At 42.5% G+C, this 26,073-nt stretch overlaps 1 protein-coding gene across 6 annotated transcripts in view; it reads right to left on the reverse strand.

The window, feature by feature from the left end:
• The window catches only part of LOC136871660 (protein dead ringer), a 917,083-nt gene that overhangs the window by 22,056 nt on the left and 868,954 nt on the right, over positions 1-26,073 (reverse strand). For 3 of the 6 annotated variants that reach the window (XM_067145149.2, XM_067145148.2, XM_067145147.2), the window contains exons 5-6: positions 19,495-19,678; positions 329-642 (exon numbers count right to left, since the gene is read on the reverse strand). In XM_067145149.2, coding sequence (XP_067001250.1) covers positions 329-642; positions 19,495-19,678 — 498 coding nt within the window. Of the gene's footprint in view, positions 1-316; positions 643-19,494; positions 19,679-26,073 lie in introns of all 6 variants that reach the window. The other 3 variants (XM_067145146.2, XM_067145143.2, XM_067145145.2) reach the window with 1 other exon arrangement.

Consider the following 26,073-nt stretch of genomic DNA (forward strand, 5'->3'; position numbering starts at 1 on the left):
CTTTGCAAATTCACTAACTTACTCGCCAGTATACATCTCATGATACATTGTTTCAAAGTCACAACTTCTCTCGATCAGTAGTCTATTATATACTTTAAAAAAAAAGGAAAAACGAACGACTGTTGATACAGAATAATGTAGCTTGTGTAAATTTTATAAGGAGCCTATACTCGGAAACAATTATTTAAATTGTCATTTATTTAGAATCTTCTATAAATCCCGGGAGTTTGAAATAAGAAATGCTTATCATTTCGTATTAACCAATATATATAACTTATGACTAAAGAAATATATCGTATTATAAAGTGTTTCGTACCTGAGTACATACCTGGTCCGAGCGGCTGACTATGGGGTGGCGGATGCGCTGGATGATGCGGTGGATGATGTGGTGGATGACCATGATGGTTACCGGAGTTGCCGTTAATCGCAGGTCTGCTATTTGTAACCAAACTTAGGGGAGACATCTGACCGGGATGGCTTACAGGAAGGTTGGGAACTGGCGATCGCTGCACCATCTCGTTGTAGGTGCCGTAACTACTTCGTCGGCCTTCTCGTCTGTTTCCATCAATAGCCGCTTGAAGCTCTGCCGGCGTACTAAGGCGTCGTTTCTCACACTCGTACGGATACAGGTACTTCATATATCTGCACAAAAATGATAACATTAGCAATAGATGTTCAAAATGAGAAAAGATCTGCTAATTCATTCATATGCCTAAAATAAGAGAAATGTATGCATCTGATATATGAGTGATATTATGCAGATGGAGGGTCTGCGTTTCTTACAATATTGTAAAATAACATAGGCCTACATACGGAATACAAATCAATGTATTTAAACAATTATTGCTCTATCTGGAACGCCAGTTAAAAAAACGACCGCACTGCCATTAATTAGGCTAGTATATATATTTGCTAATTGTTTTACGTCTCACCGTCACAAATAGGTCTTATGGCGACGATGGGATAGGAAAGGCCTAGAAATGGGAAGGAAGTGGACATGGCCTTAATTAAGGTACAGTACCAGCATTTGCCCGGTGTGGAAATGGGAAACCACGGAAAACTATCTTCAGGGCAGTCGACAGTGGGGGTCGAACCCACTATCTCCCGAAGGCAAGCTCACAGCTGCGCGCCTTTAATCGCACGACCAACTCGCTCGGTGGGCAGGAAAATGAAAGCCACCGTAGGCCTCACAAACCAAATAACATCGGGGATGGAAGAGAACAAGAGTTGACCAAGTAAGGTTGGATTGCAAATAGGAAAGCAAAAGTGGGGTTGGGGCCCCCTGGTCACGAATCCATTCCTCCAAGTTGAGAACCACTTGAAATCCCCCGACCCACAGGGTGTTCATCATGGATTCACCAGAATTTGGAAGTCAAAAAGATGAAAAGGATAACTATTACGCTATGTTTTAGAAAACAGCATCTGGAGCAGAATGGCTCGAGTTCAGGTGAGACCTCGGTTAAGAATGTCGATAGGATGAAAGAGGCATCTACCCTTTCACCAGCTGACGAATATTAAGGTACCTCCGGTATTCTGTACTACCTTATCAACCAGTTTCATAAGATCCCATCGCGCTATCATGAATGGATGAATTTCTTAATGATAAGAGTATTGCATTCTTGTTTCAAATCATGTGCTATAAGGCCAATCGTAAGGAATCAATGAAGTATGGTGCTATCGCGGACAATTACGTATTCCGTGGACCGAAAAATCGTACAAATGCATCCATCATCAATGAGGTGGAAATTTAGAATCGAATCTACGACATTATCCATGAGAGAATCTTACGTTATTCTGGCCACGTAGTAAGAAGAGGCCAGATTCCTACACACTGGTCAACACATACAGGGTCTCTTTTATAAAGCCAGACCAAACGCACGGTGTTTGTACTCTGGGCTACGGCAGCTGCAGTGTGGGAGACGCGCGCATAGTTCTTGACCTTGCCAGCAGTCTGCACGTGCTCGACCTGGCAAGCATAAGTCGCCAGTCTGATTCTCAGCTGTCAACATGGTGAGAGTTATCGTTGCAACACCGTAGTTTCGTAGGTAAAAGTTCTGTTTTCATCTTAATGGTGTGTGAACAGTCATTACTCTCGCTATTGGTATGCACAAAATCCTAATGGTGTTTATGAAGTTCCTCATTATGATAGGAAGGTTGGTGCTTTGGTGTGCTGTTAGTGCAAGACGAATAATGGAGCCTATTTTTTTTTTTTCGAGAAGACAGTAAATACAGAGAGGTACCAAGATAGATTTGTTACAAAACTGGGAAGACTGGGGAGAAAGGAGACGAGCTGTTCGACTAAGTGGTATGTTCCGAGCTGACATTGGAGAGATGGCGTGGAATGACATTAGTAGACGAAAAAGTTTGAGTGGTGTCTTTAAAACCAGGAAGGATCACAATATGAAGATAAAGTTAGAACTCAAGAGGACAAAGTGGGGCAAATATTCGTTTATAGGAAGGGGAGTTAGGGATTGGAATGACTTACCAAGGGAGATGTTCAATACATTTGCAATTTCTTTGCAATCATTTAAGAAAAGGCTAGGAAAACAACAGATAGGGAATCTGCACCTGGGCGACTGCCCTAAATGCAGATCAGCAGCGATTGATTTGATTTGAGTGACATGCCGTTCTTCCATCAGTTGACGGAAGAAGAAAAATCGATTGGAGGTTTTCAACAAGGTTCAGCTCCTGCTCATAAACCTGAAGATTCCATTCTTTCAATCTCAGAAGTGTTTGCAGACAGAGTGATTAGTGCTGGTCTATTTCTCCCTCGTTCTTCAGAACTATGAGTGTGATTTTTACATGTGGGGTAAACTGAAAGAAGAAGTGTATCGAACGTATCCTCACACGTTGGAGGAACAGAAAGAACAGATTATGAATGAAATCAGAAACATTACAGTGACAGAACTCACTTGAATCAGCCAGAATGTAGTTACCAGGTAATAATAATGGCGTATGGCCTCCGGAGAGGCCTGGTGCAGGTCTTTTACTAGTAGACGGCCTATTACGCGACCTGCATATCTGTGAAGATGAGTGCCCTACCTAGGATGATTTCTAATGTTGAATACGCCACACACAGCCAGCCCCCGAGCCATTAGAATTAACCAATTAGGGTTAAAATCCCCGACCCGGCCGGGAAACGAACTCGGGACCATCTGAACCGAAGACCAGTACGCTGACCATTCAGCCAACGAGTCGGACAGTTACCAGATACAATTCCTGTATAAACCAGAAAGGCTGACACTTCCAGCATATTTTATAAGGTAAGATTTCATATAAGATTGTATACACGCTCACAGCAGGGTGGCCGTGCGCGTCGTAAGTTCGGCTGAGGCACCTGCCGTAGCGCAGAGTACAAACACCACGCGTTCGGTCTTAGTTTATATGAGAGACCCTGTATTTAACAAAAAAACAACGCAACTATTTCTAAACTGCAGTCCAGCAGCAAAAAAAATCGCAAGAAGTAGAGAAGGATTGTGCGTTATGGGGAGGAGACTGATAGAGCCTTTCTTGTATCTTCCGAAGTAAGGGGAAGTAGGTGAAGCATGACTGATTATCTTATTAGTTTCTCATGTCCACAGAGGTACTGAATTGAGACTTTTACACAATAACAAAGCTGTAGTGGTGTCATTTTAAAAAAGAATCCTACAATTTCAGGCGCCAAAGTTATTCATTCTTAGATTAAAAGGAGAAAGTCGGAAGAGTCTATTTTTTCTTGTTATGATGCAGTGCCAACCATTCCAAATTCCATCGCGACAGGCAGGAAACAAGAATGATGGAACTCGGGAGATAATTCTAGAATGTTGAAGGGGAAAGGAAATGGTGACGGCTTAAAGATCAAATATCATTGTTGGCGACAGATAAACTATGTCCATCTAGATAAGAAACATCGCGACTATAATTATTCTACCTCAGTAGCGTATCCAGGATCGGCCGTGGGGGTGGGGGGTGGTTACAGTTACAGAATGATGATACAGCATAATGAAGGTGCATATGTAGTGATGAGTGTCACTATACGTACACCGATACAAGTAAATTATTCTGATATTCAGTTTGCACGATACGATACAAAAATCTTACATTAAAATACAAAACTCGAACAATATGATCGAGGTGAATAGTTTTACGGCGAATGCTACACTCAGATTACAATCCAACTTTCGAGGCTTCTTAGAAAATAGATTCAAGAGATCTGTTGGTTTTACCCAGTCACTAGTCGTTATATCAAATACCACACGAGTCCGACTCGTTGGTCAGCGTACTGGCCTTCGGTTCAGAGGGTCCCGGGCTCGATTCCCGGCCGGGTCGGGGATTTTAATCTCTTCTCATTAATTCTTCTGGCTCTGGGACTGGGTGTTTGTGTCCGTCCGAACACTCTCCTCTTCATATTCACATAGCACACTACAATACCAACCACCACAGAAACACGCAATAGTGATCACATACCTCAATATAGGGTTGGCGTCAGGAAGGGCATCCGGCCGTAAAACAAGGCCAAATCCACATGTGCTACGCAGTTCGCATTCGGGACCCCACAGGTGTGGGAAAAGCGGTAGGTAAAGAAGAATGCTCAAAAGAGCCAACACTTAAGAATCAATTTTTGCTTGTTTATTGTCAGTCTCTATTTTTTTTCTTTTGTAAAAGTTCATGTCTATCTACAAGAGTCGAAGAATCTTATCTATCGTGGCCTCAATAACCTCTTCACTCGATGACACTTTATACTTTTATAACTTAATTAAACAATACGCTACGTATTAGACTACACTACGTTAGGGGGAAGGAACATATTTTGCTAGCTAAAATTTATTGAAGTCGAATATATTTGACAGAAGCCACTAATATTGAGCCTTATTGACTTAGGGTGGTATCTGCCAGTGTTGCCAGGTCTCACAAAATTTCAGGCGATCTCCCGATTTGTTTGCAACACATCAGAAAATCCGAAAAAACAACAAAATCTCCCGAAATGTCTTCCAATCCAAATTTAATAAAAATGAATAATAATAATAAATGGCACATAATATATTTGTGCTGAAAAACTCTTACCCCGTCTCAATGCGTGACGTTTTATCGATAACATCATTCGTTAGGTACTTTCTCCACATTCATTTCAGGCTCGAATTACGTAATCTCTCCCCTCTTATTGAACTCAAAACGCACGCTTGACTGCATCATTCGATGGGAAATCCCCGACCTGCATATGATCAGATCAGGATGTTAAGCAAGTGAGTACGGTGAGTCCATCATACCATTTCTAACTGCGTGTTAAACATTACATTCAGAATCTTGACACTGAGTGGCGGATATTAAGATGCTGACAGTGCAGATCTAATAGAATTTTGGAATGCAGTATGTAAAGTTATAAAGGGAGATGGATCACAAATGTTTTCTGAGCTATCAATCCTGATTCCCCATTCATCATCTGCCAGTGTTGAAAGGATTTTTTTCTGTTATAAATCGAATGAAAACAAAAACCAGAAATAGACTGAGCACTCAAACGATCTCCGGACTTCTGCATTCAAAAAGGAATACAAAATCTGCATCCTGCTACGACTTCAAAATTTTCACGCAATTTCTACGCTTGTTGAATAATGGCATCTACAGGAAGAGTGAGGAGAAAGAAGAATAAGAAGCATAGATTGGCCAGAAAGTAACGGTGAGTGAAATTGTATATTTTTCTCACAATAACTTCACATGACTATTGCATTCTTTAATTTAGTTACATTACAAAATTTCAGTGCTCGAGAAACTACCGAAATTTTCATTAAAACTCGAGAATTTTTCACGTACAATTTGCCGATATTATATTTATAGACCTGGCAACACTGGTGTTTGCAGACGTTCCGTGGACACTTTCTGCTCTGCGGATCGTTTCCTGCACCTTGCTGCCAACTGGAATGAAAGTGGCTAAATATTTAGACAGTTCTCAGTTTGTTGCTATTTATCGGGTGTTTCTGGAGTATTATATTCTCGATATTCATATAGAGGCAATATTTTCATATACGTTTGCTATTTGTTTTTTATGTTGCACCGACACAGATAGCTCTTATGGCGACGATGGGACAGGAAAGGCCTAGGGATGGGAAGGAAGCGGCCGTGGCCTTAATTAAGGTACAAGCTTCGAACCCACTATCTACCGGATGCGAGCTCAAAGCTGCGCGCTCCTAACCGCACGGCCAACTCGCCCGATTTCGTTTACGTATAATGGTTTTTGACCGTCGTCAATGCTTCATGTGCAGCTAACAGCTAATAGTGCACATGTTTAGCCACCAGCCTATTATAAGTATAAATGAACAGTGGCAAAATAAGAACCTCTGAACAGAACACGACATGCTGAAGAGGTTGTTATGCCGAAGGATGCGAGACGAACTGCAGTAAAACGTAATATTCGTATAGCAAAGATCTCGTTCTGCTTCCCCGGAACTAAACGATTGTTAACCTGGAAACGTATCCTTTTATTTTTATCGGCCGTAAAAATCATAATAAATATGTTAAACCTAGGCCTACTTTTCTAGCCAGATATTTTTTTGTTGCTTTACGTCGCACCGGCACGGATAGGTCTTATGGCGATGATGGGACAGAAAAGGGCTAGGAATGGGAAGGAAGCAGCTGTGGCCTTAATGTACAGCCCCAGCATTTTCCTAGTGTGAAAATGGAATACCACGGGAAAGCATCTTCAGGGCTGCCGACTGTAGGATTCGAATCTACTATCTCCCGAATACTGGATACTGGCCGCACTTAAGCGACTGCAGCTATGGAGCTCGGTCCGAAAATTTGTACTTCATGTGATTTCTTCAGTATACCTAGTGTTTAATCGAGGCAGCGCATGAAGTTATAATTTCTGAATTTTAACACAAATTTAATTTAATATAATTACCTATCGGTAAGTATATAGTATTAATTTGATAGGTTACTGGAAATATTTAAACAAGGGAACTACAGCATGATAATTAAAAACAGATTTTTAGGTTAGAAATAAAACTAGACGATTATTTAAAATCAAATTAACAAATAATTATATTAAACTGGCATTTGATGGAGGACTTCTATTCTACTGATTAACGATACTTTGAACGCGATATTCTGGCATGATCGGACAGTGGCCTATGAAAATTAAGCAGTCTTTCAGGTATTATTCTTAGAAAAAAAAGTAAAGGTTACCATCGAGTCGGCTATTTATGTATAAAAAAGTATGACGGCATTTAGGACAAAATAAAAATCTGTCCTTCATTCACACACCTCTACAACCTTCACCCCGCCTTGAGAAAGGAATGCACTGCGAGCGAAATTTAAGATGCTTGTCACGCGCTTCTTAGACATTCCTCAAGTACATTCAATATTTACCTTCAAATATGGGAGCAATTTCCATCCTCATAAAATGAAATATTATCGACATACCTCGGTGGCACATACTGATGCTAATACAATTGCAACTAATCTCGCAAGCTTACAATGAATACAACTGCGTGTTCATATTCATATTACACCATCTCAAAACAAAATACAGCAGAGCCTGGTTATTTTGAACCTGAATTTTTAATGGTGCCTCGAGATTTTCTCAGACGCAGTCTCCATACGAAGATTGGCGATCCAATTATGATAACTCGCGAAGCAGCAGATTTCGATGGAAGTTCGTCCATACCAATAGCGCAGGTCTTTAAGCCAGGAATTTATCCGATTCTCAGGAATTTATCCGATTCTCCGCAGATAGTTTTCCTTTAATTTTTTCCCTTGATGATGAGTTTGAGAAGTTCATATCGTTCACCTCATGATTTGTCCGATGTACCTCAGCTTTCGTTTCTTGGCGGTTGTTAGCTCTTTTCTTTCCTTACTTAACAAGCTGAGGACTTCCTTATTGATCTTTCTTTGTACCCAGGATTCGAAGCATTCTTCTGTACAAGTTAATTTTGAAAGATTCAATCCGTCTCTCCAGTAAAGGGCTTCAAAACCATACAGAATGGCAGAGAAAACCTAGCATCGCAAGATCGGAACTCGGAGCTGAAGGTTGAGGGCCCTCATACTGATGAACAAATTTTTGGTTTGCACAATCCTGGATAAGATTCCATTCATCGGATCGCAATGCTCAGTCACTACAGTCCCAAGATATTTGAAGGATGACACTTGTTAAACAATTGTGTTGTTGATGTGCAGGGAGGCCTGCTTAGGTTCTTTTCGAAAATACAATCAGATTGGTCTTGCCAATATTCATAAAGACTAAATGTTGCACTGATCCTTACGATGTTCCTCTAGAAGTAGTGTTGCTGTAAGAATAATACAATGTAATTGTAGTACAGGAAATTATATCTCAGTGTTTCCTTGAGCAGCCGGCCCCGCGGTGTAGGGGTAGCATGCCTGCCTCTTACCCGGAGGCCCCGGGTTCGATTCTCGGGCAGGTCAGGGATTTTGCATCTGAGGGCTGGTTCGAGGTCCACTCAGCCTACGTGATTACAATTGAGGAGCTATCTGACGGTGAGATGGCGGTCCCGGTCAAGAAAGCCAAGAATAACGGCCGAGAGGATCCGTCGTGCTGACCACACGGCACCTCGTAATCTGCAGGCCTTCAGGCTAAGCAGCGGTCGCTTGGTAGGCCACGGTCCTTCGGGGATGTTGCGCCATGGGGTTTGGTTTGGTTGTTGGTTTTCTTGAGCATATGTCGTTAACGTCGTGTCGACGTGACCTGTTCCTTAGTCCCTTATTGGCATTTCAAAAACCTGGCAATCCTACTGCTCAACGACCTGTTCAGGTCGACCAGCGGATTCAGCCTATAGCATGTGAACACACCCCACACCACTATGGCGCTACCACATGCCTGCATGATGCCTTGTTGACGACTGGGGTCCATGGGGACTGCGCCGTATCCGAACTCTACCATCAACTCGAAACAACTGAAACAGTGACTCATCTGATCAACCTAACATGTCGCCTGTCCTCCATGGTCCAATGCTCAGGTGAGAAGCCTTGCCCGTTGTCATGGTGGTTCGTCTTCTGCACCCATATCCCACTGACATTAGATAACGCTGCATTGACCTGTTGACCTTGTTGGCCGTGCGGTTAGATGCACGCAGCTGTGATCTTGCATTCGGGAGACAGTGGGTTCCAACCCCACTGGAGGCAGCTCTGAAGATGGTTTCCGTGGTTTCCCCATTTTCACGCCAAGCAAATGCTGGGGCTCTACCTTAGTAAAGGCCACGACCGCTTCATTCCCACTCCTAGCACTTTCCTATCCCATCGTCGCCGTAAGACCTATCTGTGTTGGTGCGACGTAAAGCAAATTGTAAAAACCAACACCTCAGTGGCCCTCACAAACGTAGTAACGTTGGGGTCGGAAGAAAACAACAGTAACAAGACAAGTTACTGTGTCCTCCACAAACAGTTGAAACTTTCGACCGAGCTCGATAGCTGCATTCGCTTAAGTGCGGCCAGTATCCAGTATTCGGGAGATAGTGGGTTCAAACCCCATTGTCGGCAGCCCTGAAGATGGTTGGTTTTCCGTGGTTTCCCATTTCACACCAGACAAATGCTGGGGCTGTACCTTAAGGCCACGGCCACTTCCTTCCCACTCCTAGCCCTTTCCTGTCCCATCGTCGCCGTAAGACCTATCTGTGTCTGTGCGACGTAAAGCAACTAGCAAAATGAAACTTTCGAAAAAAAATTGGAAATACATTTTTTAATTGTATTTATTTACTTACTTCTAATTTAATTAATTTCTAATCATTAGATTGCATGCCAAAAATTCAATTAAATTTCAAACCTCTCCACAATGTTCATATGGAGTGGGGACATGACGGACGGTGATTCGTCCGTCGAATTGGTACGTTAAACCTTTAACAGACCACTTAGTGATATTCGACAGAAGTAGGCTATGTGCCAGCACTGAATTTCAACCTCTCCCTTTCTACTATCGTAAGGTTGACGTCAGGAAGGGCATCCGATCGTAAAAGCTCACTTCGAAGTTTCGTCTCACTTCGAACCCGACATGGTAGAGCAACGGGACAGAGGTTGGACATACATTGGGCATTTATTTATGTATTTATTGCTTAATTAATGCTTTAATTAATTATAAAGGAACTAGTGTATATAAAATTGTGTTGCGGTTGGCACTAATTCTTCCTTTTACTCTCTGTAAGAGAAAGTGTCTTACTTCAACCTGAAAATAAAAGTTCTTGTAAACGTGTAACATTATAACGTGCGCGGGGAGGGGGGTTAAACTTGTGAGTGGGTTTGGCTCGATATCGTAAGTCCCGTTGAAGGGCGAAACACGCAACCCATTGCCGGCTCAGCTGTCACGATATGAGGAGCCAGCCATTTTGATTCCGCACAACCAATTTATAGCTCGGACAGTTAACGTCTCCCTGTTGTGATTTATTAGGCGACTCCAATAAAATTTCCGAAATAAAACCTATCGAATGGGTTTTTCTCGCGCTCTCTGGCTTTCAGTTCCTTTTGTACTGACCATCAGAGGAAGTATATTCTCTTCATTCAATCACGATATGCAATAGGAGCTGAAATCGCGTCCAAATCCAAGTTTATTTTCCATCTTATTATTCATAAAAAAAAGTCGACTTGATAATCGTAAGTCTGCGAGTGCTAATGCTCCATGAAACTTCAGACTGCTTGCGTTACAGCATTAACTTTCAAAGCACTGTGTTAGTAGTATCAACGTCTTAGAGACTGTGACCTCTCTAACTTAAACGCTTTCAAAATTGGGTTAATTTCTTAGTGTAATGTGATCGTTTGTGTGTTTAGGCTACAGTTCTCAGCGTCTTACTCTGTTTTATTGACATCATCATCATCATCATAGGTTTTCTGCCATTCGGCAGTCTAGTCTTGGCTGTGACCTCCACAGCTCTCGATCTTGTGCCCTTCTCTTCACTTCTGCATAATCTTCCTTTATTTTTGTTATGCCTTTGCTGGTGAGATGTAGTGTTTACAGTGCACTATGTCTTCTGGTATGGGTTATATATCAAATTTGTTACTTTCATTGACCTGTCTCAGTCTCATCCTGGGCTTTGACAATTTGAAAGTGACTGTGGTATAAGTGATGCTAGTAATACCATTCCTTATGCAGCCAGTCCCTGTTATGAATGGTGTGAAAATATCGCTCATAGGGTCGGTTGGTGCATGCATTTCAGTGGGCTTGGCAGACCGATATGTAATAACTGCTGGCTCAGTGAGGAAAGCAACGGGAAACTACCTCACTCCTCATTTCCCTAGTACGCCTCTTCAGTGACGCCTAGGCTATTTATGACAGCTGTTGGCGGAGCTGCAGAGGATCAAACCAGCATTCGGGCTGAATACCCAACATACACATACATGCTCTCTAAACTGATATCGTCTCCTTCCCCTACCTCGTTTTCCTTTTATCATCCCTTCCATTGCTACCCGTAGTAAAGTATTATGTCTTAGATTATGCAATGCCGGTCGAGTTGGACGTGCGGTTAGGGGCGCGCAGCTGTGTGCTCGCATCCGGGAGAAACTGGGTTCGAATCCCACTATCGGCAGCCCTGAAGGTGGTTTTCCGTGGTTTCCCATTTTCACACCAGGCAAATGCTGCGGATGTACCTTAATTAAGGCCACGGCCGCTTCCTTCCCATTCCTAGGCCTTTCCTGTCCGATCGTCGCCATAAGACATATCTGTGTCGGTGCGACGTAAAGAAAATAGCAAAGCAATTATGCAATATCCAAATTTTCTTCCTTTTTTGGATTACAGTCTGCATGCTCCTCACTTTCCCCACTCTCTTCAGAACTTCCTAATTTGATATTCTGTCTTCACAGCTTACTCCTTCAATTTTTCTCCAAATCCACATCTCAAATGCCTCTATTCTTCTCTGTCTTCCTTAATGTCCATGTTTCTGAGCTCTTTTAATTTTAGACATATCTGTCTTATTCACTCGAATATATCATAAGAAATTTGAAATTAATAGGTAATACAAAACAGTAGAAAAGGTGTAGTGTAGTGGTTAGTGTGATTAGATGCCATCCCCGGAGGCCCGAGTTCGATTCCCGGCTCTCCCGCGAAATTTGAAAAGTGGTACGAAGGCTTGAATGGGATCCATTCAGCCTCGGGAGATCAGCTGAGTAGAGGGGTTTCAATTCCCACTTCAGCCATCCTCGAAGTGGTTTTCCTTGGCTGTGTACTTCTGCAGGTAAATGCCGGGATGGTACCTAATTTAACGCCACGGCTGCTTTCTTCCTCTTCCTTCCGATCTTCCCATCCCACAACAAGACTCCTGTTCAGCACAGCAGGTGAGGCCGCCTAGGCGAGGTACTGGTCCTCCTTCCAAGTTGTATCCCCTGACCAAAAGTCTCATGCTCCACGGCACTGTCCTTGATGTGGTAGAGGTGGGATCCCTCGCTGGGTCCGAGGGAAAAACCAACCCTAGAGAGTAAACGGATTAAGAAAGAAAGAAAGAAAGAAAGAAAGAAAGAAAGAAAGAAGTTCTACTTTTTAACTTCGAAACCCACAATTAGATACAAATTTAAATTCGTTCCGGACGTAAAGACAGATTACAAAAAATACAGGATATGTCCGTCAAATGCTGGGCGGACTGCAACCCTACGTTTAATGAAACAGACAGCTGGATTTTAAAAATTAACACTATTATTCTTATTAGTCATCAGTAGCAATGTTCGAGATAGTGGGTTCGAGCCCCAGTGTCGGCAGCCCTGGAGAAGGTTTTCCGTGGTTTCCCATTTTCACACCAAGCAAATTCTGGGGCTGTACCTTAATTACGGTCACGGCCGCTTTCTTCCCATTCCTAGGCCTTTCCTTTCCCATCATCGCCATAAGACCTATTTGTGTCGATGCGACGTTAAACAAATTGTAAGCAATGTTCGGGAGAAAGATATATGGCACCCGACATTCCTGTTCCTTGTTGATTTGATGTAGCACTATAATATCAGGTTGCGTTAGATAAAGCGCCTTGCCAACATTTCATTTAGTTAGACTTCAAAATAAACCTCTTGTGGCACTGCTGTCGAGAGATTTAACGTGTGTATGTGTGCGCGAGAGATTTGATAACCTTTCTCATTAACCGACCGCGTCTCATTCCGTGATGGAATGCAGCAGTGGGGCTGTCACTACGTTATGTGTGTCGCAAATGCTTATTTTCCAGTGAGAGGCGTTATTAAATGAGGTGCGAACTCTATCTCTTCAGTTCTCATGCCCTCTCACTCTCGTCGTGTCAAGCCGTCTACCTCCCTGACTGCCTGCTTGCTTGCGTGCCCTTTGACGTCCTGGCGGCGGCGTCTATTTCTAGTCGTCGCTGCGACATAATCATCATGCCTTTGTGGATGAGAAGGCAGTAGTAGATGAATCTACCATCAATCATTCGGGCAGTGTGTTTTTAATGTCAAGTCTTCCCTTATTTCGAACTGATTAATTCATCAGGTTGGCTCGCTTCAGGTGGAGCTTGGGACATAGCCAAAGCCAACAAGATAGATGACTGATAGCTCCATTCTGGCAACGGAAGGGTACCTCATTCTCCCCACCGAACGAGACTATGACAATTGTTTTAATTAAAATACGCAAGAAGCAGGTCACTTCTCTTTCGTCACATGACTCATCTGTAACTAACCACGTGTTTGTTATTCTAAGACACCTTCACAAAGCGGACGCGCAACGAGGCTCTATTTTCTTATTTCTTTACTAGCCGTAACTGGATGGAGGGGAGATGCTAAACTAGAGGTTTGAATTCTTTTTTTTTTTTTTTTGCTAGGGGCTTTACGTCGCACCGACACAGGTAGGTCTTATGGCGACGATGGGATAGGAAAGGCCTAGGAGTTGGAAGGAAGCGGCCGTGGCCTTAATTAAGGTACAGCCCCAGCATTTGCCTGGTGTGAAAATGGGAAACCACGGAAAACCATTTTCAGGGCTGCCGATAGTGGGATTCGAACCTACTATCTCCCGGATGCAAGCTCACAGCCGCGCGCCTCTACGCGCACGGCCAACTCGCCCGGTAGGTTTGAATTCTAAACAAATATTTGTTCAATATCTGTACATGAGAACAGGGTGCATTTTGCCCGAAGGCAGATCCGAACCTCAGTAGCGGTGTGCCTGAGCCGGAGTTTACGTACGGTAGGTTGGCCAGTTCCTTTCCGTTCCTCCATTCCCTTACCCCCCCCCCCCCCCCCCCCACGAACAGCGCGTTGCAACCCATCCAAATCTTGACCACGCCCAATGTTGCTTAACTTCGGGATCCGGTGTTTCAACACGGCTACGGCCGTTGGCACATGAGAACTAAACAAACGTTAATCACATTTTAGTCATTTTACAGGAGAGGAAAAACGTCAGTTGTAGAGCATTTTTGCTACATTGTGACTTAAGCAATAAATGTTCATCGTTTTTCTTGATATGTTTTGTAACATTCTGATCACTGAACACATTCATTAATATAATTTACACTTACATGGTTAACTGAGCCTCCGTGGCTCAGGCGGCAGCGTGGCGGCCTCTCACCGCTGGGTTCCGTGGTTCGAATCCCGGTCACTACAGGTGAGATTTCTGCTGGACAAGCGGAGGCGGGACAGGTTTTTCTCCGGGTACTCCGGTTCCGGTTTTTTTCTGTCATCCTTCATTCCAGCAACACTCTTCATTATCATTTCATCTCACCTGTCATTCATTAATCATTGCCTCAGAGGAGTGCGACAGGCTTCGGCAGCCGGCACAATTCCTATCCTCGCCGCTAGACGGGGGCTTCATCCATTCCATTCCTGACCAGGTCGAATGACTGGAAACAGGCTGTGGATTTTCATTTTCATGGTTAATTATTATTTTATTTCCATAAAAATAAGATGACAGCGGACTTCCGTTTATATGGCTCTAAGTTTCATAAAATGGCTGAAATGTGACCCACGTTGGTACAGGTATTATCATTTAAACCAGGGCCTCTCAAACGCCCAAAATTTCACGCGCGCAGACAGCGGCGCAGAGTTCCTGTCCACAGTGCATCGGTCCCGCTCGGCTCGGCTCGGACCAACGCTTCGTCTCTGGGCTACTCGGCTGAGCTCGGCTCAACTCGGCTCGGATTTGGAGCGCTACGGAGCAAATGAGGAAGAGGGAAACAGGGCGAGCGAGCGAGACAGGCGCGGGGAAAGAGAGAGACAGCGCTATTGCTCCAAATCGAGGAGTGGTGGTCTGCACTCTGGTCAAACAAGCGAGGTCGTCTTTTGCATCGTGCACAGTGCATGCACCAGGCGCATGCACCCTGAGAGGCCCGGACTTAGACTTTCACGACCCTTGTAACTATTCATTATGCAATGCTTTTGGGATTATGCAGTGTAATTAAAATATATAAACTCACTCAACGCGCGTTTCAAAAGCTACCTTGCCTTTCCTCATCAGGACAAAGCAGAAAACTGAAACACGACGCATCAATCGTTGTTAAGAGAAATCAACAAAGAACTTAAAAAATGGTACCCTAAAGTGTAATTGGGACGCCTTTTTTTAGCCCTATGCTAAGGACAACGAATGACAGCAATAAAGCTTCACTCTTTGATGGTTCTGATAATAGGTAGCAATAATTCTCTGAGGCTGTAGCCTGTATAAAACAGTATCGCCCTCAGAATCATCAGGGAGGCGGCTGAAATACTTAAAACACCCAGATAATTTTAACCCCGATATAGGAAACTCCAAAATTTGTCCCTGCCCTCGTTTCTTCAAATTCTTCTGTCGACCGGTTTCAGAGAGGAACGTAGCTTACCCGTAGCAACGTAGCAAAACTAAATTCGTCGCCACATTGAATTTAAAACTGTGAAATAATTTCTCAAACCTGTTTAAAATCATAAAGATAGTTTTCAAATACTTTGCGCAATTTCACAGAGGTTTTTGAACCGGGTTGAAACACTTTCACTCCGCCTTAGAAGTTAAACTATTTTAGGTGCCATTGTATTTAGCGTGAGAACTCTGTGTATGCTAATAGAATATCAAAAGATTAGCTGTCCTAATAGGTCAGCTAGGCAGTAAGGCATGGACGTTGAGAAGAGGCGAGCCTGTTCGTCTCCCACGGTATCTCCATACAGTGAAACAATTTCATGCGAAATGTAAATTGGCCGTTTGACATGGATGGAAGTTAATTGTAGAACAAGCGAGTCGTTGTAACGTACCTCCAGTACAAACACTAGCGCTCTCGAGTGTTCTCTCCTCTTCGCTGCGTCATCATGACAAACAAATGACAATCACTAGGGTAAAACAATTGGCGATGATCATGTCAGAGCAACATAAGCACGTTTTAAAATCAAAACATTAAATGAAATAAGCAACGTCTTTATAATATGTGGAGTGCATGCAGTTTCTATCCTTTTCTCCTTGTTCAATTGCTACTCTTCTTCTGAGCACTCATTGAGCACTGCAAGTGCTTTTACCTATACCATTCGTAAAGGTAATATACGTTTCCTTGGCTGAATGGTCAGCGTACTCGTCTTCGGTTCAGAGGGTCCCAGGTTCGACTCCCGGCCGGGTCGGGTAAATTGCATATTATTAATTCTTCTGGTTTGGGGACTGTGTTTTTGACTTCGTGTTAATACAAATCGTTTCATCTACACACATCACTTTATAACAACCATAAAATAATGCAATAGTGAATAACGTTTGCGATAGGAAGGGCATCCGGTCGTAAATCTGAACCAAATCCACAGCTCATGACGATCCTAATAAACTGGGAAAGAACTAGGAAGAAGACCATTCGTAAATGTAATCGTGTAATCTACTAGAATACAAAACTCATCATCTCAACAACAACAAACCCGAGGTGCAACAGTTCATCAAAGGTCTCGACCTGCCAAGACGACTGCTGCTCAACCAGATGGCCTGCAGATATTGGAGTGCCACGCAGTCAGAGTGATGATATCTTCACTCTTCAGGCATATGGATGGGTCCACTACCTCCCATACCAGCCCCTCCTTGATTGGTGTCACAGGCCTCAATGAATTCCATTCCATCTTTCAGTCCAGAATTGTAATCCTTGGATTGACTGGGAATCGAACCAGCGGCGTCTGGGTAAGAGGCAGGCACAAGACTCTTACACTACGGGGTTGAAAACCAGTATCAATGTCATCGTGAATGTAAAACGTATTGAGATTGAAATTTGTTACAAGGTTCTTGAGACTGCCGTAAAAGAGAATTTGCCTGAAGAATACATTTCTCCACAATCATCATTCTTTACAGAGTAGATAATATCTGTTTTCCTCTTTCAATTAATGCTAGAATGCCACTGTTTTTCCCTTTTAAAAACCAAACGTAACCATCATCGGAGTAACCTAATTTACATGTGTTCTAGTCTTCAGTCAAGTGCGTGTTTACGGGCGTCACCTAGTGGTTGTCAACACGGTGAGAAGAACTCTTTTGTAAGCGACCTCTCTCTCTCTTCTGTAACTACATGATCTTACAGTTCAACATATTAGTTCTTGAAATACACAGGTCTCATTAGTCGTGAGCTGTTGCGAGTAATATGTACCGTACTGAAGGACGTCCCTCCAATGGGGTGGCCTGTCCTTTTTTAAAGGTTTCTTGTACAGTAATTAAACAATATACTGTAATTAAAGTATGAAGGCTTTCACGGCCGGTGTCAATGTAATGAAAATCTTCCGGGATATTATGCCGTGGTCCATTCCTCTCGCTTCTCCCAGACGTCTCGACATGTGCCTTGGATTTTGAATAAGGCACAGTTATCATCATCATCATCATCATCATCATCATCATCATCATCCAGGGAGTTCGTTAATATAGGAAGGCAATACACATGTAGACATAGGTTGCCACAGATATGGACGTCTGGGAGAAGCGAGAGGAGTGGACCAGAGCATAATAGCCTGGAAGATTTTTATTATATAGTATATTGTAAGTTTAACTTATAAAACCTATGCGCACTGAAATACTGAACGTTTTTAAAGGTAATGGTCGATAGGACCACCGCACAGTGACGTCTTTGAAGTGCCGAGACCTGTACCAGGTGTGACCTGACATCTAGAGAGCGAGTGTAAACACCGCCTGTGTTCGTAGTGGCAAGGGGACGTGAATTGTTGTCTTTCAAATGCGGCCCGATAGTGGGGGCCAGATAAATGGAACATTCCATTGTCGAAGTTGTGCGGATATTTCACATTCCTCGGTCGACGAGTCGCGCGTGTACCTCGTGGAAGGCATTATCACGAACAGTGAACAGTGCAGTGACTGACCACGAATGCTTAATGATCGCGATTAGCTTCTGACTAAAATCATCCGTGGTAACAAACAAGCCACACTGGCTCAAATCACATCCACATTCAATTATGGAGGTACCAGAAAAAACGTACCAGAAATAAAGAGGGTCCAAATCTGTGGCAACCTATGTCTACGTGTGTATTGCCTTCCTATATTAACGAACTCCCTGGATGATGATGATGATGATAACTGTGCCTTATTCAAAATCCAAGGCACATATCTTAAACGTGTAATAATAATAATAATAATAATAATAATAATAATACATTTCTTTAACGTGCATGTTTTTTACTATCTGCTTTATGTCGCACGAACACACAGATAGGTCTTTCTTTTTTTATATTTGGCTGGTATAAAAATTGGAAAACCCGGAAAGACATGTTCAGGAATGCTAACAGTGCGGTTCGAACCCACAATCTTGCGAATTCAAGCTGACAGGTACGTGACTCAAACCGCGAAGCCACTCGCTCGATTATTATTATTATTATTATTATTATTATTATTAGCCGGCCTGGTGGCTATGATCGTTAAGGCGTTTTAAGTCTATACGGTCTGACACCGTGGTTAGCCGGCTCGAGTCCCGTTGATCGAAACAATTTTCACTATCAGAATGTTGGCAGGCAGGGTAGGTGAGGTGGTGGTATACAATTTCTGATCACTAGATTGTGTACCAAAAGCCTGGAAATTCCAAATTCTCCGCAGTGCTCATATGGAATGAAAATATATGACGCTGTTGATGCTGATTTGTCCGTCGAATGGGGATAAAAGCCTTGAGGAGATCCCTTGGTACTATTAGAAAGGAGTAGGCTATATGCCGGCACCGGGATTCACCTTCTCCCTTCCTATCTCTTCTATATCACGTTATTCATTTCATCTCATCTCATTAACTCCTCTTATCAGGTTGACGTCAGGATGAGCATCCGGTCATAAAAACTGGCTACGAAGATTCATCTGACTTCATACCCGACCCTGTAGAGGAACGGAACAAGTGATAGAAGTACATTATTCAAATACTGGGGCCGTACCTTAATTAAGGCCACGGCCGCTTCCTTTCCACTCCTAGCCCTTTCCTGTCCCATCGTCGCCATAAGACCTATCTGTGTCGGTGCGACGTAAAGCAACTAGCAAAAAAAGGTACATTATTATTATTATTATTATTATTATTATTATTATTATTATTATTATTCACTGATAAGAGTGCCTTCTTAATAGAAGTTTCTTAGCACAAATTTACCTGCAGTCATTGTTGGAAAACTCGGATCGCAGAGATGGTTCTGGTTTAAGGAATGTTAAACACTTACTGTGTTCGGAGTGTGAAAGCTGCTGATGTGATCGACGAGGGCAAGTGAAGGCCTTTGATGATCTCCTGCCACAACTTCTTGTTTATTACGTCCACGAGACCTCCACGTGCAATGACTAGATTGTACAGCTCGTACAGATCGAGCACCGATTTGGCCATGATGGGCAGCCGGTTGATGGGCGTCCCTGAAATTAAAGAAATTCAATCAAAATTCAACATATTTCAACTCTTCCCTATGTTATAGATAGACAACATAATTTTTAGGAAGTAGATTAACAGGTTAAAATGCAAATTCATTTGGTGATTCGGAATTGTCGTCTAGCTCGTCCTCCATATATAATGTAGTAAGAGTAACAAATTCTAGGTGTTCTGGTAAAGGAGCGCCTGATGTTTGTGCAAAGCTTATAGCATAACCGTTGTGCAGGCTATCGTGTTCTTGCTACTCGCTTCAGTAAGTTTGAATTCTAGCCTATACTCTGACTGTCCAAAAATCCGGGGCCCTCATTATAGACTATTATCATTTACGATGTCTGGTAACATAGTACGCATGCACAGAATTGGTGTTTCGACATCAACAATCAACACTGCCCCACTCCAGCACCCAAAAAGGAGAAGAAGATAGTGTTGAAGGCACAGTATGTGTGTTGCTATACCGTGGCGGCAGAGATTTAGTTATACTGTAACATTTTAAGAGGTCTAGAAAGTCAAGAATAACGGCCGAGAGGATTCGTCGTTCTGACCACACGACACCTCGTAATTTGCAGGCCTTCGTGCTGAGCAGCGGTCGCTTGGTAGGCCAAGGTCCTTCAAGGGCTGTAGTGCCACGGGGTTTGGTTTGGTTTGGTAACATTTTAAGAGGAAACTAAATATATGGTTGCTGGGAAAGCATTCAAGGGGAACATGCCATCCTCAATAACTGTGGGAGATTACACCTTCGAGGGAGTTGATTAGTTTAAATACTTGGGATCGACAGTGACCTACTCAAATGATACCTCCTATAAAATTAAACAGAGATTAATAGCAGCTAACAGAGCCTATTTTGCTCTAACAAGACGTATCTCCTCAAGGCACTTGATTTGTACCACTTATAAGACCTGTGCTTGCATATGCCTCGGAAACTTGGCCATTAACAGCAAAAGATACCGGAATGCTGGATGCCTTCAAAAGAAAGGTAGCCTAATTCTAAGAATCATCGGCCCAACCTGTGAAGGAAGAACATGGAGAAGGTACAATCATGAACTGTACAGCATTTATAAAAATCCACCTATTAGATGAAATCAGCCAAATAGAGGAGGGCCGGATGCGTTGCACGGATGAGTGATGTGGAAGTACCTATAGATATATTAAATGGAAATCCAGGGGGACAAACAGGACGAGATCTACCGAGAACCAGATGGATGGATAGAGTCATTGAAGGTCTTCGGGAAATGGGCTGTAGAAATTAGAAAACTTTAGCGGTGGATCGAGATAAATGGCGGAAGACTGTTGAAGAGGCCAAGGTTTACAACGACCTGTACATCGATGGAAGACGAAAAAGAGGAAGAAGAAGACTGTAAGATGTTATCACAAGTGAATCGAGGCCGCACTGTTGGCATGTGGAAGGCTCACATGGCCACCCAGCAATAGTTTAAGCAATAGCATGCAGAACGAGGTGAAGAAAGAATGCTAGATCATAGGAAACATAACAATGCTCTTAAAAGAACTAATCCGGAATAGGATGCTGGAATCATTCAAATTCTACGTTTGCAGCTATAAGTAATGCGAATGGATGAAAAGGTATTTTGCTCTGATCCAGGTAAACAGCTGAAGTGCTGGCGTCCAGTTGGCAAGCGTTGTGAAGAGCCCTTGGTTCAGGTAACTGATCAGTCGGATCGCGTCACATGTGGCTTACTGGTGTAAGTGTATAAGTGGCGTTAGTCCAGGAAAGTTCATACAGGGCATTCCACATATGAATACTTGGGAATATGTGGACATTTTAGAAGGTGCTGTTCTTCCTAGTGTTCTACTTATTTACCTCGTGGAAGAAGTTCTGGTTATCAAGATTGTGCAGTATGACTGCCCTGTTCACACTGCATATGTAACCAAAGTTTTCTTCGAACAGCATCCTGACTTAGACATAATATAACATGTTTGGGCAAGAATGGTAAACAAATGGGTTCCAGGTCATTAGAAGATAAGAGCCGCATTTAATTGGTTCCAATGAGTTTCTTTCGCAGGGATCAGGTGGGTTATAGTTCGAATATAGCCATTCACTATTGCCATTATGTGATCTAATAAACTGATATGTTTCTCTGGGCCGATGACCTCTATGTAAAGCCCATTTTAAACAATCGTCATCAGAAGTTTGTCTCATAGCCAAGGTATCATTATTAGTAGAATGTTATTTTCAACTATATTGTGTGATTATATTAACACACTTGTTTCCAATACTTCGTCTTGAATTATAGTAATTTTACTGGCTGTCTTATATTACCTTTATTTTATTAGTCTTCAAATGTAGTCATTTTGCTGGAAGTCTCTCTTTATTTTAATTTTATTAATACTGATATACTGTCGTGATACGTCTGCTTCAAGCTTGTTTTGAACCTTGAAATAAAATAATTTAGTCAATTGAATATAAACTTGTAGGTTTTACATCTGCCTTCTTCCAGGTCACGTTCCAAGTATGCAATGAAGCCAAACATTTATGCGGGAAGTTGATTGTTGGAGACAGCCTGGCGAACTTGCTGAAAGGTTGACGAACAAAACGCACTGTAGCGCATACAGTAACGACTTGGAAGCTCTAAGTGAGTGTTGATAATGACCTATAAAACGAACATTTTCGTGTCTGAGTAATTCACATTCAGTGGACCCCCTCCAAGTCTGTGCTGGTGGGTGAAACAGGATGCTATTTTGAAATCGTCCAGAGAGATTTATGCGTCTCTTCTGCAAGAGCGGATTGTTAATTATGTCCAGCCAGGTAGGCTGGTTGGCAGAAAATATAGAAATATACCAGAACTGTACTGCAAGATCCACTATTCCTTTTACTAATTTCTAACAATTAGAAAGAAATTCCGTATCTTTATGATACTACCGTGGAAATTCTGATGTTTTTATTTTCTAACAATCTGCTTTACGTCGCATTGACACAGATATGTCTTATGGCGTCTATGGGATAGGAAAAGGTTAGGAGTGGGAGGGAAGCGACCGTGGTCTTAATTAAAGTGCAGGCCCAGCATCTACCTGGTGTGAAAATAGGAAACCGCAGAAAACCATCTTCAGGGCTACCGACAGTAAGGTCAGAACTCACTATGTCCTGAATGCAAGCTCACAGCTACCGAGCTCGATAGCTGCAGTCGCTTAAGTGCGGCCAGTATCCAGTATTCGGGAGATAGTGGGTTCGAACCCCACTGTCGGCAGCCCTGAAGATGGTTTTCCGTGGTTTCCCATTTTCACACCAGGAAAATGCTGGGGCTGTACCTTAATTAAGGCCACGGCCGCTTCCTTCCCAGCCCTAGCCCTTTCCTGTCCCATCGTCGCCATAAGACATATGTGTCGGTGCGACGTAAAGCCAATAGAAAAAAAAACTCACAGCTATGTGACACGAACCACACAGCTACTCGCTCGGTACAGAATCTATTTTTCATCAAGCAGTTCAAATATGAAGATTAGAAATTACTGTCTGGATAAGTAAAAGCACTTCTACGCTTCGGAATGTCATTTTGAAAATAAACTATCTCCTGAAAATACCATTCTGTGTGCAAGAAACATGAATATTTTATTTAATTCGAATAATAATAATAATAATAATAATAATAATAATAATAATAATAATAATAATAACAACATTCATTTAAGCTAGCTCATTTTCTTCATATACCTGTTTTCTCTTCTCACTGCTGTCCCCTCTATTGTGCACAATGTAATATTTATTTACTTTTTTATTGTAGGCCTACTATACAGTTACTTCTGTGCCACATCTGTATTTATCTTACTGTGCCTAGCTATAAGTTGTTGTCTTCGTTTTACTTTCAATATTTAATTTTCTTCGTTCTTTTCTTTTTGCTTTTATGTTTTGTTGTTAATGGTTGTGTGTCTACAATTATTTTGTTAGTTTTTAATTTTCTTCCGCTATTTTTACCATTAGATGATTTTCCTCATTGTTCTACTTATTTTTTATGTTTGCATTGTGCTGCTCCATTGTAAATATATTTTTTCATTGCGGAACTCTGAAATTCGGCTTCACGCTGTTTCACTCACTCACTCACTCACTAACAAACAAACAAACAAACAAACAAACAAACAAACAAACAAACAAACAAACAAACAAACAAACAAACAAACAAACAAACGTGCCCGTCGGAGAGGCCTGGCTCACATATTTCGACCTGACGCCTATAAACGACCTGCGCGTCTATGAGGATGGGGCCCTACCTATGATGAACTTTAATGTTGAAAACGGCACAACCAATCACCCCTGAGCCATGGCAATTAACCAATTAATGTTAAAATGCCCGACCCGGCCGGGAATCGAACTCGGGACCCCTTGAACCAAAGGCCAGCACGTTAACCATTTAGCAATGGAGCCGCTTAAATTCAAATAATGTTATATCAATATTACAACTTCATATTATTATTATTATTATTATTATTATTATTATTATTATTATTATATTTTTTACGTTTCCCGTAATTATATAGAATAAGAGGAAGAAGAATTTCAGCTTTCACGACATTGTTTCCTGTTATCAAATGCACTAGAGAAAAAATGCCCTTAACTGCGGCACCTGGCAGTTAAACCTGCAGCAGTTCTAGGGTTAGATAATACTGATTAATTACCTTCAGTTTTTGGAACTGCGTTTTTCCTCTTGTCAGCACCGACTTCACGCCACTGTCTTAATATGTAGTTTTTATTTCGCAGAATTGTATTTATTTGTGTTTCTCGTACACAGAATGTATCTGCAAGCTCACGAACACTGCACGTATTTGCTTGCTCATACTCGATAATTTCAACTTTTTCATGGATTGTCAAATGTTTACGTTCACACGCCATGACACTCGAGACAAAACAACTGACAAGGGAGTGAAGAGAAAAATGAAGTTACAGCATGTGTCCAACTGATGGCGGTAAAAGGACTTCGGACCCATGAGTCAGGCAACATTTTATGACTTTCTTTATTCACCCACTTCTAGCTAACGGTATTGGAGGGCTAGGCGGCTGGACTAGCAGATATGGAAGAACCCTGATAGCCTTCTTGTCAATACAATACATTTCTGTACAGTCCTCAAAACTTTTTTTTTTTTTTCAGTTTTGTAACACAGTTTAGAGATAAAGTAAGGTTTAGGACAGACATGCAGCATCAACTCAATGTTCTATGACGTCATAACAGTGCATTGCCGTCTGATAATCTGGAGTGGGCGCTGTGCTGTCAACGTTAGCAGCGCCGGCCCGGACGATTGTCGTTTATAATTGAGCAAATTAAAGTTACACTAAATGTTAACATTTAATACACCATGCATTAAACGGTTCTTATTTTGGGTTTTTGATTTTTATCGAGGAAAAACCCGTCATAAAATTCAATCAGCAGTGGTTTTGAAATTCGCCCCCTCGGAAAAGAGGTCATGGGAACATGTCGGTAATAACTAGAAAAGGCTGGCTCAATCGGCAGAGTAAACTTTTCTGGACGGTAATTATACAGTCAGTGAAATTGGAGTACCCTGTACCTGATTCTTCTTCTTCTTCTTCTTCTTAATCTGCTTACCCTCCAGACTTGGTTTTTCCCTCGGACTCAGCGAGGGATCCCACCTCTACCGCCTCTTCCGCTATTTTTACCATTAGATGATTTTCCTCATTGTTCTACTTATTTTTTATGTTTGCATTGTGCTGCTCCATTGTAAATATATTTTTTCATTGCGGAACTCAAATTCGGCTTCACGCTGTTTCACAAACAAACAAACAAACAAACGTGCCCGTCGGAGAGGCCTGGCTCACATATTTCGACCTGACGCCTATAAACGACCTGCGCGTCTATGAGGATGGGGCCCTACCTGGGGCCCTGGGGCCCTGGAGCTTCAGACTTTGGGTCGGGGGATACAACTGGGGAGAATGACCAGTACCTCGCCCAGGTGGTCTCACCTGCTATGCTCAACAGGGGCCTTATGGAGGGATGGGAAGATTGGATGGGGGAGGCAAGGAAGAGGGAAGGAAGCGGCCGTGGCCTTAAGCTAGGTACCATCCAGGCATTTGCCTGGAGGAGAAGTGGGAAAGCACGGAAAACCACTTCCAGGATGGCAGAGGTGGGAATCGAAGCCACTTCTACTCAGTTGACCTCCCGAGGCTGAGTGGACCCCGGTCCAGCCCTCGTACCACTTTTCAAATTTCGTGGCAGAGCCGGGAATCGAACCCGGACCTCTGGGGGTGGCAGCTAATCACACTAACCACTAGTACCTGATTACTATGAAATAAAAATAAAGAATCTTAAGAGGAGGGGAAAAGGTAATTCATAGTGGTTTTTGGTAAATTAGGTGAATTCATAGTAGGCTATATTCCAGGGAATCGCTGAACAGGTGGAAGGAATATTATTACAATCTTTTCCACGTA

This window comes from Anabrus simplex, chromosome 4, assembly GCF_040414725.1.
Source record: "Anabrus simplex isolate iqAnaSimp1 chromosome 4, ASM4041472v1, whole genome shotgun sequence".
NCBI classification, from domain to species: domain Eukaryota; kingdom Metazoa; phylum Arthropoda; class Insecta; order Orthoptera; family Tettigoniidae; genus Anabrus; species Anabrus simplex.